General features: G+C 37.1%; 1 protein-coding gene across 3 annotated transcripts in view; it reads left to right on the top strand.

Moving 5' to 3' along the window:
- LOC122350060 (phosphatidylethanolamine-binding protein 4) overlaps window positions 1–23764 on the top strand; it is an 85887-nt gene that overhangs the window by 20036 nt on the left and 42087 nt on the right. For all 3 annotated transcript variants that reach the window (XM_043246254.1, XM_043246255.1, XM_043246256.1), the window contains exon 4: window positions 16078–16176. In XM_043246254.1, coding sequence (XP_043102189.1) covers window positions 16078–16176 — 99 coding nt within the window. The remainder of the gene's footprint in view (window positions 1–16077; window positions 16177–23764) is intronic.

Below are 23764 nucleotides of genomic sequence, written 5' to 3' on the forward strand. Positions count from 1 at the left end.
ACATGCATAATTCATGAATTCATAATTCATCAAAAACCTGCTCATCATAGCTTAAGTGTGAAGTCAATATGTGTGAGAATTGCATTTGTTATTGGTGATTTATTTATTTATTTAATAGATATGGCAATATGAATCTGTGAAGCAGGAAACATCATCTAAAGTCTCCGTTTGCTCTGTTTAAACTCTCTTCTATCTAGGAAAAGCAATCGAGACGTTAATGAGCTCTAATTTGAGATTTTCCTGTCTCCTATGCGAAGTGCGTTTGGGTACAGCATGTTTCCCAGGCGGGTAAATGTATGCATTCTATGTTCTGTGAACCTCCATCTGTTCCGTTCGAGTCTGGGCTGAGCTGGCTGTGAATGATGGTGATGGTGATGGTGTTTCTGACGTCTTGACTGGGGCCGAGTCTCAGCGAGTCGCGAGGGCTCCCTGACGCTAGCTCTCGCAGATCAGCGAGGTGCCGTTTGTCAGACGGGTGGGCTGGTGAGAGCGGCACACAGACGGCCCTCATCTGCTGCAGATACGTCAAAGAGAGCCTTGGAAGCTTGTAACCTTGCATGCGTTTAGACCCTCGAATGCTGCTTTACTTGAACCTTGTGGCTGAAAAGAGAATGTAAGATTGTGGGTGTGATGGGGATGTTCAAGGCCCATTTCTAGATCTTTTCCATTGTCAGAATGTAAAAAAGCTCTGGGGTGATGCTTTTCTATTTTCAAAAGGTACAATTTAGAGCACTAATATGCACCTTTAAGGTATATGGACAGTATGTATGAAGATGGTCCTTAATTATTAGATATACCACCTGACATTTTACAAACAAAATCTTTCCTCGTAATAGAAAGATCAAATGGCCTTAAATGGGAAAATGTCAATTAATTAAATAGTAAATAAATATAATTAAAGCATTATGGTAAACTATACATATTTTAATTAAAACAATTAACATGTAATAAATGCAACAGTTTAAATTATTCTTAAAACAAATGTATTGCTTTTTTACATTCCTTTTTATTCAGTCAATTGCATTTTAATGTTTTTTAATGAATTAATAGATATAATAATATATTTGAATATAATAATATTCAAAAGTTCTGTTGTCTAGCTATTGGCGTGTTTTTAAAAAGTATGGTTCAATGAAATAAAGTGTGATTTATAATTTTTATTATATGTTTATTTTTATTAAAGTATTTTTTTTTGCTGGAGTTGATTGCATAAACATTTTTAGACTTTTTAAAACACTTATTTTAATAATAATTATTTTTATTTTCAAAATATTTTCGAATACAAGTCGATTGGAAAAAAACGTGTTTTTGTTGTGGCAATAGTAATTGTGCCTGTCTTTGTTGGCGAACACACGAACATTCATTAACACAAATATTAACATAAGTTTGCCTCAGACCAGCATTATCCCTTTTGGCAGATGAGAACGATGAAAAGACTCGGGTCAACTTAAGGCTTTCAAACTAAGGCTTTCTTAGCCAGACCATTTTCATCTGTCATGTCGCACTGGCAAACCAAATCAGAAATCTCAGGCTCGGCCCTTGCCAGTGGGAGAGCCATTTTGGTGGGTGTCCACGAATGGCGTCAATGTCATCATCCCACACAGAGGAGTGCAAAGAGGACATGACTATGAGCGGCAGTAAAATTTCCTTTTTATGACAGTCATTCTCGCACGCAGCCAACATTAGTAGCCATAATTAATCCTGATAGGGAAGAAATTCATGGAAGGGATGTGTTCTGTGGTGATACACGCAGTGCCTGTGAATGCTTGTGTTAGCGTTAGCAGCGCTGATGGGCTAACAGGAGAGGTGTCAGAAACCGTTCGAGAGACTTTCTGTGTTTCTGAGGACAGCCCGGCAATCTGCTACTTAAGATTCAAACCGTTTCAATGAGCTCGCTTCCTTCCCACGACAAAAAACCCAGCGTATATTAGCCCATCTTTCGGACGAAGGACGCGTGAAGCGTTTTTATTGTTTAGGTGTCTAAATTAACTTCACCTTTTGAGATGAAATGTCACAACCAATGTTATTACGTCGTGATACGGGATATTGAGGGATTTCATTGGATGGACAGAAAATATATTTCCCTCGTCATCAGAGAGAGCGGACATAAATCAGAATCTGATTATTTTTGCTCCAAACGCATGATCGGCTTTTAATTACACATATATATATTATATCATAGTAATACATTTTAGAATAAAAATTACAGTAATTTTCCCAAAATGTCATTTGTGTCATTATATAGAAAAGAACATTTCAGCTGAAGACAGGAAAAAAATATTTTTTTAGCATTTTTGGTCATAAACTTTAATTTTAGAAACACAGCTGCTACACAATCAATATTTTTAAGCTTTTTTATGTTTATTTTTTTATAACTGGTGTTTATATTAACAGTATAGCACTGTGAAAATGTTATATGTACGTGTATATATTTGATTATTTCATATTAATATTTCGGTTTAATTTATATGAAGAAACACCACTGGCCGGATGCACAAAAGCAATAGGCCACAGCAGCAACATTTTTATCCAGAGGGAATTTCCCAGCTGCGTGTTCTTCTTGATGTAGACGAGAGAGCCGTTAATGTAATCGCTTATGAAGAAAGTTAGATTAACGAGGACGTTCGCTGCTTTAAGACGACCGTAGTGTTACTTTAATTTACGACGTAATGCAAAGTGACAGCAATTACGTGTACCTGTAGCATAATTACGGAAAACTTAGAAGTGAAACGCTTAATCGCTTTCGTTGATAAGGAAGCAGAAACGCGCACCACGCACATGGACCCATTGTCCTTCTGCGCGTATTTGAGCAGCAGAAATACGCTTTCGCCCCTGAGCCAAAAGACCGAGAGCTGACCAGATCGAAAAGGTGGGTTACGTTGAAGCGAAACGCGTCTCGCTATTAATTATCCTCCTAAAAGTTCTGCACTTACAATGTAAACGCGCATCCCATCCATTAACACAAACAAAAAAAAAAAAAGAGTTGCCTTGGAAACCACATATAGCTGCCTGAAGTCAAACTAAAATCCCATTTCCAATATGCGTTTATATTTAGAATATTCTCTCAAAGGGAGCCGCGTATCAGATGCCTTTTAGAGACCTCGCTTAATTGTCTTCAGGCGTTTGTTTTTTTTCCGCTTTGAAACCGTAGCGTTCTTCGTAAACGTACAACTTCGGGAGAGTGGCAGAGAAATGGGCAGCCTCCTGAATGCAGAGCGAGTGTTTCTGATGGTTTGCGCTCGTATGTCAGTCGGAGAGAGTGTGTGTTTCCATGTGTGTTTGGGTGTAAGCGTATGCGTGATTGGTGTCTATGAGTGTGTGAGTGTTTCTCTGCAGATTCTTGGCAGCGCGAGTGTGCTGAATGTTTGGCAGTGTTCAGGATTAGCATGATTATCGAGTAGTCTCTGTTCTCTTACATATATTATCTGCCTGTGCCGATCACTCAGCTTACCCAACCAGCCGTGTCTTCTTCTAGTAGAAAAAACAGTCCATCTGTGCCATTTGCTTTTTTGTTACACACTTTTATAATGCCAGATTTATTGCGACATGCTATTCGTACAGTTTTATCTCAAGCAAATCACAGCTACTTTTACATTTTCTTTGATCTGAACATCTTAGGATATTGGTTTTATTATCATGCATTCCAACATGATATATATTTACTAAATGGCATTAGGAAATGCCATATTTACTGTTATTTTACTATTATATTGAAATTGTGTTTATATATTATAGCATCACTAACTAGCAGCTCCAAATATAATAAAATAAACACAAATAATTGCTAAATGCTACTACTAATACAACCACTACTACTACTACTAATAATAAATGTTATTAATATTAAGCAAAGAATGTAATTTAAGTTAGGGGTTATAGAGATCTGTTTTTATTTAAACTTTTTATATCCTTTTTTCTGCCTCAAAATATTTTAGTTTTTACTTTATATAGATGTAACCAACATTTAAACTAGTTTACTGCATTTTTCAATCAGTTTGCCCCGTAACGGTCTATAATTTCGATGATCTATTTTTTTGTTTTTCTTTTTTATGTGTTTTTAGAACAAGACCAAATAAACAAAGAAACAATGAATTTAAATGTACATGTAATTATGTAAAGCCTTAGTTATGTGTATGTGTTGCACACCTATCTGAGAAAGAAAGGAATAGATAAAGAGAGGAAATATTGAGAATAATTCAAATAATCAGAATATAATAAAGTAAATAGATTGTTAAGAAGAAGGGAGGAAGAGAAAATGAATAGTCTTAGTCCTAGAGAATATCATTGAAATAGTGCCGTTTGCATTTTTCTTGTACGTCTTCTTTTTACTGAATTAATTCAGTAAATCTTGTAATTGTGCAGTAACCTTTGAACTGTTAAAGCATGTCTGTAACTGTTCTTCAGAGCCCCCAATAAATGTTTTGGGATACCGTTGCTGTTCCCAGTACAGCACTCCAAAATCTAATTAATGCTCTACTAGATCATACCTAATTGAAGCAAGATTAAACATGACTTATTAAAAGTTATAAAAAGATAAACTTGCAGAGCTCTCCGTGCATATTGCAAATGCTCATAATGAGGTTTAGTAGTTAGAATTTACATTGTTAGGAAAACTGTGAATTGAAGTTTCTTCTAAGTATGTGCAGAAATGAGCAAGATATACGATGACATACCCTGATTCTGATACTATAGGTTTCATTTCATCTTTTATCTTGATCCAGTGTGTGTGTGTGTGTGTGTGTGTGTGTATATATATATATATACATCTACCGCTTGGCTTTCCTGTCAGCTGTGATCTGTCCTTTCAAATTAAAGGTCAAAAAGAAATCTTTAAAAAAACATTTTCCTTTTTTTATAATATGCATTTATTTTAATTCATTAATGAATTGTATCAACGACTCCCAAACGATTCACTCAAATTTTTCGATTTCATTTAAAGCAGTGTTGGTTAGCTTTTAATGCTTTTGCATGTTCATTCAAGACCAATGCGAAAAGACCAACAAGTGTATATGCTAGTGTTTCACGCCGGTTTCAACAATGATACAGAGTTACACTTTCAGATTTAAAACTCCATGGGGCACTTTAAAGGGTTAGTTCACTTTTAAGTACCTTCGAAGCATCCTGTATGTGACTTTTCTTCTTTCAGACGAATCCAGTCGTAGTTGCATTAAAGGGTCACTCCACCCCAAAATGAAAATTTTGTCATTCCACATCCGCAAAAGCTTTGTTCGTCTTTGTGGTACGACTGTCCAGAAGCAGAGAAGTATCAGCGGTTCAACCGTAATACACAAAGAAAACAAACTTAACGACTTTATTCGAAGATTCCTAACATCACTTTAGTATCATTTTGGAGTCATGCACATTACTTAAACAGTTTGACGCAATAGAAAAATACTCCATTTGTTCGAATAAAAAGTGGAAATACACGTACGTACAAGATGTATCTCTCATGTATCTTTTCTGGGACTGCCTCCGGTCATCACAGTCAGCAGAAGTATGAAAAATGTGGATGTTTATTCTAGAAAAACGCACGGATTAGCTACATGTTTTGCCGCGCATACTTTATTTAACGTGTTTTAGACTGTTTAGACTACTGCAATAGCAATGATTAGTGCCAGGATTGGTCTGAAAGAAAAAAGTCACACACACCTAGGATGCCTGGAAGGTAAGTAAAAATAATGAATTTTTGGCTAAACCAATCCTATAATGTGGCAAATATCAGATTCCAGTGTGGACTGGTCATGCTCCTGAAATGACCCACATGTGCAAAAGAACAAAAACAAGATGGCTTAAAGCATGTTGTCAACACGGACAAACACGGAGGCCGTAAAAATGTTTACACACTAATTTTATAAGCTAAAAAAAATCATGAGCAGGCGATTAGGAGGAAAATGAGGAAAATATGAAGGGAAAGGACCCTTTTAATTTTTAGTGCTTTCGGTTTTAATTTGTTTGATATGTATTGTGTCACGGCTTATTGGCCCAAAACACATTTGAAAGACGTCTTATACTAGAAAAAATTATAGTCAATGCCTGCAAAATGGCTCATATCAGGACTACAACGAGTTGCTTTGTGATGTCACAAACCCAGATAAACCCCTAAGAACACAAAAAATCTCTCATTCAGATCACCAGCTCCAGAAATGAACTCATTTATTCACTTAATTTCCCATATCTATTTCCTCTGTGCTGTATTGAAGCTTTAATCGGTATAAAAACATTTATTAAAAGCTAACAGGAGCAGTAGCATTTATAAATAACAGCCTATCTATACCTATACCTATAAAGTATGAGACGCCACCTTTCAGAGTTTTTACAAGCTTGGTAATGCTGGTGGATATCGGCCATTATTTTGAAGCTCCGTAAATCAGATACATCTGCAAGTACTGCAGCGTAAAACTAAACTATACACCTTCGGGGTTATCACATGTCCTCTAAGAAAAATATTTGTAGTTTCAACATTATCTGCAACGACTGAGCTGCAACCCTTTGACTAAAAGGCTGGCATGCGACTCATGTATAATCGCAATTATGTCCCCACTGGATGCAGAAGTGTCTCATTCTCAGTCGGTTAACCAATCAGATCCAATCGAAGGAGGGGCTTCATAAAAGCAGGAAATCATCGCAGCGTTTATAGAAGAAGGGACAGAGCGGTGTGGAATAAAGGTAAACTATGTGAAGAACTATTAAGAAGTATTAACTAGAGTTAGACTGCACCCCGTAAACACAATCAAGCCTGGAGAAAAACAGTCAAGCACCCCTTTAAAAACTACACTTTTTAGACCTATTTATTCCTTTCATTTGATATCATTACATGACCGCTCTAATATTAAGATAGTTTTGCTATCACGATGATGATAATATTGTCACATCCCTACAGATGACCTGTTTTCCAAGTAACCAGTAAAGTAGCACATTTCTCCTTTAAATTTACATTGAAATATCAGAGTTACATTTTTAAACAAATACTTTGTTTTCTCATTTATTTGCTGACCTTTCCCTGAGAAAAGAGGCACTTCCTTCTGCCCGAGGCGCATTAATTTAACTTTTGGTGCGAAAGGGTTAAAAAGAAACCCATTACTGTAAGTAATTACAGTAACACAATTAATGACGGTTTTTAAAGAGTGACGCAAAATTGCAATGCATCATTTTTTTTTTTTAACACTGACGGCAATCATATGTGTTTAGGTGTGACTTAAGGGTCCATTGCTTCGTAGGTTAATGTACGGTGATCCGTGCGGCATGAATACTTGTCATCTTGCATTAATAATTTAAAGCTGACAAACAGCAGTTTTTTTTTTTCCCCCCCTCAGTGATTAAAAACAAACAAATAAAATGTCCACTTGACACGGTTCTTTTGTATAGACGCGACCTCTCAGGTTTAGCAACACTAGTGTTGGATCAGCAGTAGCGTAAACAAGCTCGTGCGAATTTTGTACAGAGGCCACATTCGAGCTCTCAGGCCCCTGCCAAGCACTGGAACTATGATCAGATCACATGGGCACACGGAGACAATCAACATAAAGGTGTTAATGTACTTTTTTAACAAAAGAACAATATTTCACATTGCTCTGTGATTTTTATCGCTCTTGAATCTGTTATTTCGTTTTCTTATCATAGTCCAGATGGTGTCTTCTCTACTGGATGCGTTTGAGAACTGTGTGTTAATAATAAATTGGCTTTGATTTTTCTCGAAGTATCTCAGTTTTGTGTTCTTAACAACAATATCCACCATTCGTTTTCCCCCCTCAGAAAGTGTATGCATGCGTGTGAGGGTGTGTGGGCTACGGAATGGGATAAATATAGTTGTCTTAGGGCTGGAGGGTGAGGTTAGCCCTTGGGAGAGGCAGAGAATCTTAAATAAAGCGGCGTGAGTGAGGAAAAGACAAAGAGAGTTTGCATACGTGATGCGTGCATGAATGTCTTCGAGGCTCGGGGTAGGTTTTACCATGCGTTTAGTAAAAACTGAATATGCTACATGCACTTATACCAATAATAAAGAGATTTCTCGGCTCGCTGGATGCCATAAATGGTTTTTAAAATGTTGATAGAATGTTGAAATCGAACAATTCTATATAAGACAGAATAAGAATAATTGCTCACCAAGGCTGCATTTAATTGATAAATGAGTAAAAACAGTAATATTTTGAAATATTATCGAAATAAATGTTATCTATTATATGTTAATTTGTTATGTTATTTGTGGTAATCTTAAAAAAAAAAAAAATATATATATATATATATATATATATATATATATATATATATATATATATATATATATATATATATATATATATATATATATATATAATTTATTTATTTATTTCCTTATTTATTTGATGCAAAGATGTATTTGATTATTATTTGTCCAGTGTTCAGTGTTACATGATCCTTCATGAATAAAAAAAAAAATTTCTGAGTTGTTGTTTTTTTCTGTTTATTATTCATGGAAACCATGACATGCTGTTTTTTTTTTGTTGTTGTTGTTTTTGTCTTTTATTATTATTATTTTTTATAAATCAATTCATGTATTTTTCATCATGTATTTTCCACTATTTTAATAAAGCTTAATGTAATTTGCCATTTTTAATATGAGTGCTTGCCAAAAAATCTGTTTTTCAATTTTTTTTTTTTCTTTTATATACATTTTCCCTCTTCATCCCACCCTCTAGGACTTTGTATTGCCTGTTCCACGTTTCCAGGCTGAAAACACATTTGTTTCTGCATTACTAACCCTACACTGTGGCATCTCTAATGTTGATTGCTCTTTGCGTCCACTCCTGCCCCTGCCATGCATATTAGTGTTAGTAAGAGACGAATAGCTGGAAGTCCATGCCTGTTAATAGCAGGAAACGAACACTTAGCAGCGCAGAGCGTTAAGGAGCTACGCTCATGTCACCCACTGCCATTCAGTAATAACTGTAATCACTTTTTGACGTGCTGCGTTTGCATCTCTAGAGCCTTTTTGCGCAAGATGATATGAAGTTCAGGTTACAGCGGTGGGTGGTGGCATAGCAGGAGCTCTGCTTATGAGAGCCCATGACCATTCGGTCTCTCCCACACACACACACACACACACACACACACACACACAAACAAACTCAAGCATACATGCTGTGTAAAATCTGCAACTGTCTTTGTAAATGTGGACGATACGTTTAACCGTCGTATTCAGGAAAAGTGGACTTTTGTTCCTCGACAGGGAAACTTTGTATTTTGGGAGTGGATTGTAGAATGTCTAAAGCTCAAGACTGGATATCCAAAAGGTGGTTCTCTATAAAAAAGTGAGCCTTAAATATATGCCATGTTGAGCTTAAGCAAGTTTTCTTCAAAACCCGTAAAAACAATTCCTTTGAGCGATTGAAAAGTATCATTTTAGCTGCTCTAGTCATTACATCCTGGTATTACATGTTTTGTTGCGACAATTTTAAATGATTGCAAATTAAATTTGACAGTTAAAAAATTGGATAGATCTACTGTAAATTTACAGTACAAAACATTTATTTTACAGTACAAAAATATACAGTACTCTTAATGTTTTTTAGGGTTTTTTTGGAAGTGAAAAATAATGTCATCTGAAGTGAAAAGCTGTACAAAATTCCTAAATTTCATTTGATGTTTTTAATTGAAATAACTACAGTTTCTTCCTAGCATCGGCTTTGTACAGTTTTTGTAGGATTTTCTTGTTTCCACTGGCGTTTTCCACATGTACATGGAAATGTTGTTGTTTGTTTTGTTTTTAATATTTCCTGTTATATCAAAAACAGCTCTATAAAGATTCTTAGAAAATTCCACCAAAAAATTATAATAACAACATACACAGCCTGGAATAATATGAGTGCAAGTAATGACTGAAGTTGCTGAAATAAATTTCACCAGCCGTGGTTGTGAGATTTGAAATAATATATACACTATAAATGAGAATAAATAAAGATCTAGATTGCTAAGTGGAGAACAATTTTTATAGTTAGAAGTGGCCAGTGTTTCACTTTTAATAGATGAAGCTCATCCTGTATCTAGGATTTATTCTTTAGTCACTCATTAGGAAAGATGTGATAAGGTAGAGGCCAGCGTTGACGGTCTTTCCTAACCCTAAAGGTTCTCTTTTAAGACAGTGACTTATATATGTGAGTGTGTGTGTGTGTGTGTGTGTGGGAAATGAGGTTTAAGCATGTGTGTTCCCTGTCCCAGTTTAATCTCAGCATTTCCACTGTCCCTGTTTCCACCACAGACTGGATTCAATTACTGCCCGTGCTCTGACCTTAAACCCCTTTGACCCCTCGAAACGGCCCCATCCCCTGTCCTGATAGCAGCCCTCCTCTCCAAACCTCCGCTCTCCTCCTTTGCCCTCCTTTGTCCTTTCCTCTTGTGTCCTTTTGCAGCCCTTTGTCTTTTTTCTCCAATACCGTTGACTTCATTTCCTCCTTATTCTTCCGTCCACTTGTATCTCGTCTCCAAACGCGTATAAACTCTCACCTGTTCACGAGCGTCCTCAGGTGGTCTCTGTAGTGCTCCTCAATATTCAGTGCTGTATAATGATCCGAGGATAAATGTGCAGAAGGAATACTGGTGACATTAATGAAAGAGCGTATCAATAATTGAGCGCTTTTTACCGATCCGGGAAGAATATTGCTTGTTGCATCTTGCCCTGTCAGTCTAGTGACAAATCATAACTGTTTAAAGTTTAAGCAAATTGGTGGCAAATGTATAGAAATGTATTCTATACAATCCTGCGGCTCCTTTGGGAACCGTTGGCACATCAACTGACCAAAATATGTTAGGTTTTGCACCATTTGTTGGCTGTGATTGTTCGGTATTCAACCGGTGCTCTTTTTAATGGCCCAATTTCCCCCGTATTTACTCATCGATCGGCTAACCTTGCATTAAGCTGCAGTCGATGATCCTTAAGCCGTCTCTGTATCTTAATCACAACACAGATACCTGTTAATTACCCAAACGGTTCAAGTGTTTTCACTGCTTAAAGAGGGATTTGGGATTGATTGCATTGCGTTAGCTTCGGATCCCAAGTGTGTGTTTGTGTGTGTATGTGTGTGTGTGTGTGTGTGTGTGTTTGCGGTCGCCTGTGTGTGTTTACGGAGAGAAAGGGAAGGATAAATCAGAATGGATATTTATAGGCTTTTGAATGGACTACACGGCTTGGTATCGGGTCAGGGATAAACCATGAACTTATAAACTCACAATGGGGCCTGGATCTCTCTGTACTTTCTTCTCTCTTCATCTAAGCACTTTGTTTTCCCATTCCTTCATTACCTACATGCTTGTCGCAGTTTCTTGGAACAGCTCCATATCCATGGCGTTTCCATAGTGTCACAAAAAGTAATAACGATAGGGCCCCGTGTGCAAAGACGGTAGAATTCAAATTGCATGTTAAAAGATTGAATCTAACTTCCAGTTTAAAAAAAACTCTTTTAGAATGGTATATCAGCATATGCTTGGTAGAAGGTATTGATTTTCATTTTCACAATTGAACAAGTGAGCAATTGATCGTAGGTTTGAGATTGTAACATCACAAGGCTAAAGTCAAACGGGTCACGCTGCATGTCTCGGGCTCATTGCTGAGCGTTTCGAGACAGACCTACTATGTTGCACATTCTGTGTTCAATGTTCGATGTTTCTCACTATAACACATGCACATCAAATGGCTCCTATCATACTGCAGTGTTCAAAAGACCCCCAGGCAGGAATCAGAACCCCTGATGTGAGCTTTCATTGGTGTTCTGGTGTGATGCCAAAATTTGAAACTATAAATAGTTAGGATTGTCTGTAGTACTGTAAAATTCAGTTGATTTCATGCACTAGTTAGTCGTCAGGTCTAGCGTTTACGAGGCGATGCATCGACATTAAATTTGGCAGGTAATGAAAATTCAACCTATATTCTATAAGTGTGGTAAAGGTCCTATTGGGAACAAAAAATAGTTTATCACGGATTGCTAAAAAAGACGTTGTAATAGGATCGAGTTTAAAATCAATGAAAATGTGTGATGATTCAAGCTGATTGTTAAACGAATCATGATGCAGTTGGGAGGTTCGGGTTATGGTTAGGTTTTGAATGTATCTAAAGGGGAACTGACAATCTTTATGTAGTTTATAGTAAAATTTTCATAAAGCTAAATTTTTCAAAATTATATTTTCTCCACAAGGTGCATTTTCTTTTGGGAAGTGTGGACATGCTGGAAGGAAAAGAAAAGAAAAAAGTGTAAAAAGAAGTCGTCTTGGGATTTTTTTTTTTTTAAGTTCACTTTTTGTCATAAAAGATATTTGCGCTTTACACAAAACACAAGCCCTTGAGCGATTCCCAAATCCTGGTTCCTGACCCCAAAATTATTTGCTGGCCTCAAACAAAGAAAACCGTTTTTATTTCTTTTCCATATCGCTGTGTTGCTTTTTAATAGATTTTCAAAGTAAACCTGCTAGATGGATGTGTTTGACCGCTACACCCGCTTTGTGTGCATGGCACAGCGCTCTAAAAACAAATCTTTAGAACTTTTTAAAGACAGATTTCAAGGCTGTGCGGTTATTCCTAATTCCTTGCCATGTCCAAAGCAAAAAAAACTGTGTGAACCAGCCCTAAGAGGCGACAGGAATCCAAATTTTAAGAATTCCCAGGTGCAGTTTATCATGAAGCCGAACATTGCAGTAATAACTAGAAGAAAAAGCCCAAGACGCAGCCTGAAAGCTCAAACACAACAGGGACTTACTTCCATTGTTGGTAAACCAGCATTATAAACCGTCTTTCCCTCAAGGGACACTTTTGGTCCTTATAATGTGAAGAATGTTAACAGCTAGGCCACGGCTCCTGCAGAACGTAATTTAAAATAATTGCATTATAGTGTAAGATACAGTATAGCACATGTTATTGTGAAATTTCTAACAGGAAATGGCAATCAAAGTGACTTCAATGCTTGATTTTGGGCCTTGGTCGTTCTAGACTCTTGAAATGCGTCGCTGTATAACGTGTTCTGCTTAATTTCTACATGACTAAAACTCATCTTAATCAAGCATGGTGTTTACCAACGATCAGAAGTTGCTCACGAAAGACAAACGAAAATGACGTAAATCCAAAAATAGTAAGATATCATGTTGTTTTTGAGTACACCTAAACCATACCCTGTCCCAGCTGGTGGAGGGAAGACTGCATTTCTTCACACCTTCACATTCATGTCCTCTCTTTCCTCTGCATTTGCTTCCTCCATCTGTCTAAATGCACATTAATTATACACACACACACATATATTCTCTACCCCAGCGACACACACCCACATAATGCATGTGCTTTCTCCACATTTATTAGGGGAAACACTGAAAATAGGTCCTAATGTCAGCGGCGTATTGATGTTACAATAATGTGATTGTTGAGACCAAAATAACGAAAAAGTTTGTTCACAATCATAAAAGTTTTGAAACCGCACACAAGCACGTACAATGAAGCATGCATAGAAGTACTCCGGTGAAAAAAAGAAATGTTCTTACATTTAAACGCAACATTAGCCCTATTAACAGTATCGGTGGCGTGCTGTCACTTACCATGGAATATAATTACAACTTGTCAGTCAATTTGTAAAAAGCAATTAAAGACATTTATAGTAATGCACTCGCAATGCAAGTTTAGCAGACAAGTGTGCAACAACCTAAATGGAAAAAATAAATAAATAAAATTGTATATCTATATATACACACACACGCGTGCTTTTAAAATATGCAAAAATCACACTGTTTTAAAAGTAAACATTACACATGTTGGCATAAGACTAGAACCAACCTTATCATACACACACGTACATACAATATTACAAATCTCAACTGCTTGATTATATTACTGAAAAATGTAAATATATTCGATATAGTAGTGTTGTCAAAGGTATTGGTACTTCTCTTCTGGTAGCTGCTGATACATTGCGGCTTTTAAACACACGTTGAGCTTGTTAGAGCATTGAGCATTTTAGCCAATTACAAATCTCTAAACGTAGATCCCTTTTAACACATCCACCGACATATAAATGTATACGTTTATCGCTACATGTATTATAGCAGCACGTGTGCAATACTGTTTTGACCAACATAGATGTCATTTATTGAGTTGGGTTTTCTTGTCAAGTGTTCATAATAATTACGTTTTGTGAACAGATATGGTTTCATATCACAGAACGAGGCAGAAATCGTACTATTGTATACAGTGATAAAGGCTGTGTTGGTTAGCATCGCATTTTAAATATACTTTATCCTCATAAAAATGCCCAAGATTGCTTGAAGAACAAAGATGAACCATATATTGCCACAATCGTATGTTTGTCTTCAAGCTTCATCGGTTAAAAGTTCTCTAGCTACAGCGATAACTGCATACCTTTGTTTATTTTTGTCCATATTTTCATAACGTCGCGAAAGTGAAGCCACCATGCCGCCATATTGGTTTTTCCCTCTGGTCCCATACATTCCATTGCATTAATAGAAAATCATACAAATGAAATAAGAAAACATCACCTAACAAGCGTGAATGTGCCTCGTAGACAAAGGAGTATACTTTAAATGTTAACCAATCGACTTTAAACATTATTGCCTTAATAATAATTCATCACTGCATAAAGGTCTGCTTTTATTTGGGAACACTCACAATGACAACAAAACACATACAGCACAATTAAAGGTTGAACTCCGTATAGTTCTGGTTTACCAAGTATTACTTTTCATCAACCCTTCATCAAGAATCGTATTTTCGGCAACAGGTCTGGGGAGGGTATTTAATCTGTCCACAGGGGGTCAGATCAGTGAGATCCAGTCAAGGTTTACAGTGACAGCCTTTGGAGGAGGGAGCATTGTTCTGCCTCTTTTAAAATCGCCTGGAGCTGCTATCACTTAAACTTAAACATCATCCGATTATTAGGCTTATGGTTGTTTGAGCTTATTGCTTTGTGTCAGGTGAGCAGAGGATTTAGGCTCTAGAGACCTTAGAATATCAGGGATTTTTATTTGCATGCTTTAGTTGCTTAAACACAGGCTTGTCTGATTAGAGTTGATTATAAATTGTCTTGAGGCTGCAGAGGAAATCAGAAAAATGGGTTTCCTGGACCGGCAAAAATAAAATAATAAAAAAAAAAATTGTAAACTAAAATTAAATAATAGAATTTAGTTTTTTATTTGAATGTTTAATTTGTATAATAATTATTAAAAATAAATATAATTTATTTGAATTATTCATTTTTGTCTTTTTTGTAATTAATTTTATTTTCCTCTACGTGCCATATGGGTTTCATTTATACAGCGTTTCACTTTTGTCTCCGTCTTAATCTCGATGTTGCGGGGAGGGGCTACTGTTGCATGGCAACAATCGTGATTGACAGCACTGTTTTCTTGAGAGAGGCGTATAATAATAACGCTATCATATGGTCTGGCAGATTTTGGGCTCGGCACCAGGGATGACAAATGTGCTCACGCAATAATTCAATCTGCTCTCCCAGTTCTTCAACTTTAAGGGGACTTGCGAAGATGAGTAGTTGGAGCAATTAAGTTGGTCAGTCATTGTTAATGTGTAGCACCCAAAATATGTGCCAGGTTGTTTATGGAGAAGTGTTTTTCATTAAAAAAAAAGAGAGAGAGAAAGAGAGAGAGGGAGAGAAAGTAAAGAAAACTTCGCAGACAGATTGTGATTTGGTGAATGTGTGAGAATGGAAGGTGGTCTGAGAATATCAGTAACTAATTAAAGTTTTCTTCCGTACGTCACTTGATAAAAACGCTGGGGTTTTAGCGACAGTTAAAGCAACTGATGTTTCTAAAGAAAACAGGAGGACAGTGAAACTTAATGATGAGAAATACGTGTAATTTAATTAGCATTTAATACATACTTATTATTGCATTACTATCAATGATGTAACCAATCTTAAAGAATTAATTTAAAAAGAAAATCATATTGTCTCTTTGTGGTAGTTATAATATAATATTAAATTATATATTACTATATATTTTTGGTAGCTGCATAATTATTGTTATATTATATATTAATGTTTTTTTCACATTTATTTAAAATAATTAAAAGACAATTCTTTCTTTCTTTCTTTTTAGGAGAAGAAATACACTCTATTAATGGTGGATCCAGATGCTCCTAGTCGGCAGAAACCCTCTCGAGCTTACTGGAGACACTGGTTACTGGTCGACGCTAAGGTACGCCGCATCTCCCAAAAAACGTCTTCGTAACGCAGATGCCGTTCCTCCTAATCCGATGCCTCGCAAACTTGTTACAGTTCTCGGCTTTATGAATGTTCTCCTTCGACATAATGAATCTCCGAGCCCGCTGATGCAAGTCAATGTATTTAATCTGCATATTACCAAGAACAAAGCCTTAAAATAAAGGTTGCTTAAAGCAGCGCTTTGGCACGGACAATCCTGGACATAATGTGCAAAGCAAAAGGTGTCAGAAACACTTTGGTGGGCAAACAATTCCTGGATCGCGTGGACCGTATCTGCACCTTCCATGTGCTTCACACTTGTGCTGCGTTTCCGATGAGTTACATAATTACTGAGTAAAAATATCATGTTAGTCATCAGCGCTCCGCTCCGGCGGGATCTAGAGGCAGATTCATCAGGCTGTGCACGGGGACGCCGTGTTTAAACAACCGGGGATGAGACACACTTTAATTGCTCAATATTAAGTCAATATTCTTTCATCCTTTCTTAATCTCGCAGGCTATTTTTTTTTTGCACAGTTTTTCTATCTCGGTTTTTCTTGCTGTGGTCCTATTGGTTCGGGAAAGTTGGTACAACTCAGAAACGTCTCACGCACTGTACAAAAATGAAGTTTGTAAGAATGAATTTTCTTTCTTGACATTCGGTTTGGAAGCGTTTGTGACGATCATGTGGGCGAACGGTTCTCCGGTGTAACGGGAATGATTGCACGTCATGTTTCCTTTAGACGAGGCAAGGGAACTACAGATAGGAAAGAGGAGTGTAACTGGCCTACTGTCACTGTTCTTTTTTTACACCTGCTGGTACTGGAAGAGACATACATGCGTATATATATGCATTAAAGGCATCATATTTCCATATATATGCATTAAAGGCATCATGCTTCCATTCACTTTCATTTATTTTTATAATTTAAGGAACAGCTCACCCAAAAAATGAGAATTATGTCATCATTTAGTCAGTGTTTATTTATTTATTTATTTTCATTGGAACTCAAAGAAGGAGACATGAAGCTGAATTTTTACGCTGCCGTTTCATTCACAATGAAAGTGAATGGTGGCCATAACAGTAGTCCATAAAATCTGCACACTGTTTCCAAATAGCTTAATTTTAGCCTTTTTAGTCACGCATAGTTATAATATTTAATGATATTATATTTCATGTTTGTACATAAATGTCATTCCAGCTTTGACATAGGCGATTCAAGTGCCGCTGGTTTTGAGCAGCGTTAATATTTTTCAATATCAAAATATTTATTTTAATTGAGCTGCTGTTCACTTGTCGATTTTATGTTTTAGTTTTTTTTTTGCTGCTTCTTGACACTTTATTTTTATGTTTAAGTTCATATTTTAATTGCACTTCGAATTCTTTTCATTTTGTATTTGTATTTGATTTTAGCACCTTAACTTAAACTTGCTTTATTTCAAGCAGTTCAGATTTCAACTGATATTCACATTTCGTTTTATTTGATATCTAATTCAATTAAGCAACACGATTTAGAGTTTTACAAAAAGCGTGCTGATTTAGGGTGCCAGACCAATGGCTGATGTATTTGAGCATCCAATCCTAGAAATCCCAGTCATTTTCTATTGTTTGGGAAAAAAGCGGCTTGGACATTCTGCCTGATATCTCTCTCTTTGTCCTGTCACGTCGGGGTGTGCAAATGACGATAACCGAATTGTCATTTCTGGGTGGACTGTCCCTTTAATTGTACCGCTTTACTGCGGTTTCGCGACAGGTATATCTGTATGGGATGATCCCGTGGCTACAAAAAGCCATCATTCGCGGGCGTTTTTACTCGTAAATCACCATACAGATACGTTTGCTAAAAGCAGCGTATGATCACAGTCCCTGGAAGCGAGGCCGTCTTCAGCGCTAGTTCAGCCCTGCCCTCTTCTCCATCTTGCAAAGAGACGAGCCTCCTCCCCGTCTGGCCAGGCGACACATTGTGAATAAACAAATGTATTTCAGGTGCTCAGACAGACAACCTCTCAATACCCTGTCACTGTGTGGGCGGCGGCATGCCGCCTGTCTGCTCCCCGATTGGCCGTCTCGTCGCTCCGCGTGTATGGTGAGGAGCCGTGGTTGGTCAGAGGTTTAATGAGGCTGGTGGGAGGTGAGTAATTGCCGCGGTGACTTCCTCTAACCTCGCCGAAGTTATAATAACATCCCGTGTGAATGTGTGGAATTATCTGTCCTGGAATACTCCTGGGCTTCAGACTGAAGCAGGTGCCACACAAATGAACAATTCCCCTCTCACTCCAACACCTTATTTAGAAATCTGCCCTGTAATTCCTTTTTTTAGAAATTAAATTACAACCCTGATTCGGCTTGTTACTCCCCCGTACGAGCAAACGTAATGTCTTTTGTGTATTGCATGCAAACACGATAGGAGAGCAAAAGTTGTTTTTCATTTTTCCTCTTCTATCCAAACTCGTGTCAGAGAACACGTTTCGGTTTCCATGCTAACCCCCGGCTTGGACTCATGGGATGGCGAAACATTACATCTCTCTTAGTTTTTATGAGAAACTAAAAATGGAAGTGCATTAAAAGCGAAAAAAAAAAAAAAAAAAAAAAATCTCATTATCTGTTGTTCACCTATAATGAACTTCAATGTGTAATTTAACTTATTCCCGTGTAGGTATCGCTGCTATTGTTTTTAGTGATATATAAACCTTTTTTTGTGTGTGTTTTGCAGAATAATGGCACATCTTTATTAGTTATTGAAAATTAGCTCAGGTAACATAGTTTTACTGAAAATCGTGCTTAAATTAAACTTCTGATGCCACTTGAGCAGATAATTATGTTTCTTAGAATATGTCAAATGGATCTGACTGAAGTTGTGCTTATATATTATTTCGTTTTTTTGTCACAATGAAAGGGCTTCATATTCGGTACCTTGAGTAATAAACGGTTTCCTTTGTTATCGGTGTTTGGATAACTCCTTATTTACACTGAATTATGATCGCGTCCAATCTAGTCAATGTTATTTATGCATGTTTTAGAAGAGCCACAGAAGCTTCTGTAAAGATACGCGCGTATGTCTCCTTCAATTAAATATAATGGCTTGTACGCTGGCTGCGATGTACATAAACCTACTAAAATAAGTTTTATCAACAGTTATGAAACATTGCTTAGGTTTTGCTCAAATCTGTAACAGAATCGGCTTTTGTAAAGGAACAACGAGGCAGTACCCCAGGCAATGCTGATTAAACCAGACACGACACCGAGATCTTCTACACCAGACGAGATAAAAGGCGGTGGGATCATTAGCAATCAACGTAAAGAAAGCGAATCAGTTGTGACAGTGTTAAAAATGCATACTCTGCTGCAGTATTTCTGAAATACAGATGCGTGTTTGTTCACAAGCTCGTTTAACACGTCAAAGAGGACATGAACATAGACGTGGTCACATTTACCGTTGATCAGCGAAATATTGCAGTCAAAATACAGGAATTCGTGATCGTGTGTTTTCTGTTAGTGTGAAAAAGATTCCTGTACGGTAACGTGTTGACCAATAGGAAGACATCGAGTAACTTTTTTAGCCTTTAGCGTTTTCGATTGGTGGGAAAATCCAACCTTTTAGGGTTGCATTGAAGGAAACGCCTTTCTAAATCGTCTTTGCAAGCAGTGACGATTAAACGCTCTAGCAATTACTTTAAACACCCTAGCATAATGGCAGCCACTTTTGCAATGTTCAAGCAGCATCTATTTTCAAATCTCATTCATTGATTGATTCATTCACCTCCTCTGGCTGACATGCAAGTATTTATGCATTCTCTTGAACGCAGTGTCTTATACAATCCCGTGTTAATTAGCGATTTTGTCATCAAGTTTTGCCTCGACCTTTGTCCATCTGAAGGAGGTATTTCTAACACTTTATTGGAACCATATTTAGTTTGTCATTTCCTCTGTTTGGCAGCATGTGTGCAGATGGACCCTTCCTCTCGTACCGCTGCCAACTCGCCACTCGCAGTCAGTCGCCATCTCCAGTCACCACTCGAGATTTCTGGCACTCGTCGCAAACCAGAGAGCCCACTCCACACATTTGTGTCATTGTGCAGAGCGTTTCTCCCTCAGTAACACATCATCTTATGCTCTTCGGCTCTTCATCCAACAGTTACCATGCAACCGGTCTGTGCTCGGGCACTTGAACTGTTCCTGGCTCAGGCCTGACCAGTCCTGCTTTTCTCCAACCAGCCATTCATGCCTCTCAAGATCCTGTTAACGGTTTGTCTGGGACTTTTGTGGTAATTCAAGAGCGCTTGACTTTGGATTGTCATTTTGTGTACAAGATCATGATTATATTTCACGCAGCTTTTCACTTTATCGCTCATTTTGTTTGTGCGTTTTGGTCTTTTTAGTGTGCAAAACTTGCCAAGCATCTCTAAAAGTATTACCCTGTGCTTAACCCTATACCTTAAATATGAAAAGTTGAAAATATTAACATGAAAGACCTCTCAAATCATTGTGCATTTTTTTTTTTTTTTTTTTTTTTTAAACAGTCAGATGCACAATATCTTTTAAAAAAAGATTTTCTGCACGTTATTTAGTGTTTTGGCTGGTCATGTTTTTTTTTATTTTGCTATTATTATTATAATTTATTAGTAGCAGTAGTATTATTCTTAATACTAAATGGATATCATTAAAATATTAAATGGATGGATAATATTATTATTATTATTATTAATAGTAGTATAGTACAATCATTACAACAACCATTAATATTAAATAAATGTTATTGTAATGATGTATAATTATAAAAATATAATTACATACAATTATTTATTTATACATAAAATAAGATCATCTCAGTCACTATGTATTTTAAATATTTTTAAAAATAATTAACTTCATTTTTTTAATAGATTTTTATTGTATTATTAGCAGACCGTGCCCAGTGTCTTACATTACAGGAGGGATGTGCGTCCTATCTAGAAAACAGAGTATCAAACAACACTGAACTGAACTATGGATATCATTGTTAACCATATTTAGCCTCGGCAAGAGTGAAAAGAACTTCCAAAGTATCTACTGTATTTCCACAGCGGATGCCTGTTGATTTTTTTTCATTTAAGGAAGCCGATGCAGATTGAATTGGTAATGAAGTTATTAATTCTGTTGGAGCAGATGGTGATGGAAGAGGGGAACGGGGAGCTGAAATGCCCCTGTAGCTCCGCACTCAGCCCGCCTGACCCGTTCTGTCTCTCAATTCCCTCCTGCTCATGGAATACTACCAAAAAACAATCCCCGAACAGCTTGTTCTGCCTCAAACGGACTTTTCCTCCAGATCACAACGCTCCTGTGTCTTGCTCTGTCTGATTTGAGTCTCTCTTTCTCTCGCTCTCTCTTTCTCCGCACATGAAAGCGGATGTTTTGTTTGCTTTGCCGACAGAAACAAAAGGCAGAGTCATTAGCGACAGAGAGTAGTTTGCTTATGTAAATAAACCGCTAGGTGAAAAATCCTTATTTACTTTTCACCCTAATAGTCCACCCACAGATTGCAGTATCACATCACCCAAGAGCTGTTGGCGAATCAAATAATTATTAACGGTAATCTTGCACAGGAGTTTTGCAACATTATAATTATTATTTAAAAACACTTGAATTGATTTCAAGTTCTCTTTCCGTTCGGAGAATCGTCGCGCTTTAATCAGTATTTTGTCTAAGCAACGTCTAAATATATTAAGAAGACCTTTCGAAATTGATATGACAGTTCTAAATGAAATAAACATTAGTTATTTGCAGATATTTTCACAGAAACTCCGTTAAAATCAAGCACCTTTCTGATGGTTAAAATGACCAGAGTCGAAATCGCGCGGATTTCTTTTGAAGTGATTGGATTTGGCCTGTGAAAATTCATCATGAAATGCATACTAAGCGCACGCTACGCTGTTTCTTACTGATGGATAACGGTGAAAAGAAAGCGTCCCAGTAGTGTGTCTGTGTGGGCCTGGCTGAATGACATTGTCAGCATTTCAGTCCAAACTGACCCTGACACACCCTCATACACTCATCTCAATCACACACACACACACACACACACCCATTCAGAGAGTGTTTCAGTCACAATAGAGTGTTTTGACAATTCACGCTAATCGCTAACAGACAGATATTTAAAGAACGCTCTGGGTTGAATATGAGTTAAAGGCATAGTTCACCCCAAAAATGAAAATTACGGCATGTTTTATTCTTGGCTGACTTCTGACTCGACGCGTAACGTAAGTTGTGAAGAAGGATTGACGGCGCGTAGGTTAGTTTCACGTCAAAATAATTGGCTGCTATCCACGAGCATTACCAAGCACGGAAGAGCCAGGATAAATTAGTATTAAACTTAGTCATATACACCTAAGATGGCTTCGGGGTGAGTAAAATATGGGGTGACCTATACCTTATACGTATTGATATCAATTTTCTACAGTTGTAATTTTAACCTGTATGTGAATTTATTCAAATTTGTTAAGAAAATTGTCGAGGAAAAACGCAACGTAAGCATAACGTATTAGCTTAATTATTTAGTGGCAGTTTTGCAGGAAAACGTTTCTTTTGTTTGTAGCAAACGCGTGACCTACTTGAACCTGTTGCGAAATCTGTTTGGGGAAATATTTCCCAAACGCACGGATTTCTTATTAAAGTGACTAGGGAAAATTCACCAAACCACAAAAAACGTAACGGCACAATTTCTTTTTTATTTAGGGTTGTGCTAAGCGATAATAAACGTTTAGTTTTCTAATACTGTACAAAATAGCACTAAATAGGATTAAAGATGCAGGATATGGCCAGATAGAAGAAGCATTCATTCTACAACCCTACCCAACGCATAAATCTAACAGTTACCTTAATATCAGCTGGTTTTGTTTTTTAACATTCTCGCATAGACCCTTTTTACTCAAAAAGTGTCTTAAACAATTGAAATCAATATATTGTTGACTTTATGCGAGTAATCGAGGTGATTTGAACACGTTTTTGAAGCAAAAACCGTAGGCTACAAGATCCAGTTCTCAAAAGTGATTTTAAAATTGTAGTTTTTCACTAATCCGTCACGTGCGTAAATGCTGCTAACATATTATTATCACCCAGTTTGTGCTGATTACAGAGTTTCAGTTTCAAAACTTCTTGAGGTCTCCAAAACCCTAGAGGGTTACGTTTTGTTTAGTTCGATTTTGGTTTTGCAGAAGAGAAGAAATACGCTCATGCATGGTTTCCAACAAATATAAATGAATTTTGGGGTCCATTTTTGGCCTTTAAACCCGTTTTTTTGTGTGATTTGATTGGTTGATTTAATAAATAACAAAAACTCCATTTTTGCGGGTTATCGGTTATGTTTGATACATGCTGCTGATGGAGCCTAACCCTGTTACATCACATCTGAGGCTGTTAGCACATGGCGTGTGATGGAGGTACGATACACTGGAGGGAAATACCACAGCATCCAGCCACTTTAAAGCAGCGTGACTCTCAGGAGAGAACACGCTCGTACAGACAGAGAAACTATTGTAATGCTCTCGGAGCAGCTGTGCGTGTTTGTCTTTCGAGTGCCTGTTGGGACGCCCGGCTCTGCCTGTAC

Source organism: Puntigrus tetrazona, chromosome 8, assembly GCF_018831695.1.
Source record: "Puntigrus tetrazona isolate hp1 chromosome 8, ASM1883169v1, whole genome shotgun sequence".
Classification (NCBI taxonomy): Eukaryota; Metazoa; Chordata; class Actinopteri; order Cypriniformes; family Cyprinidae; genus Puntigrus; species Puntigrus tetrazona.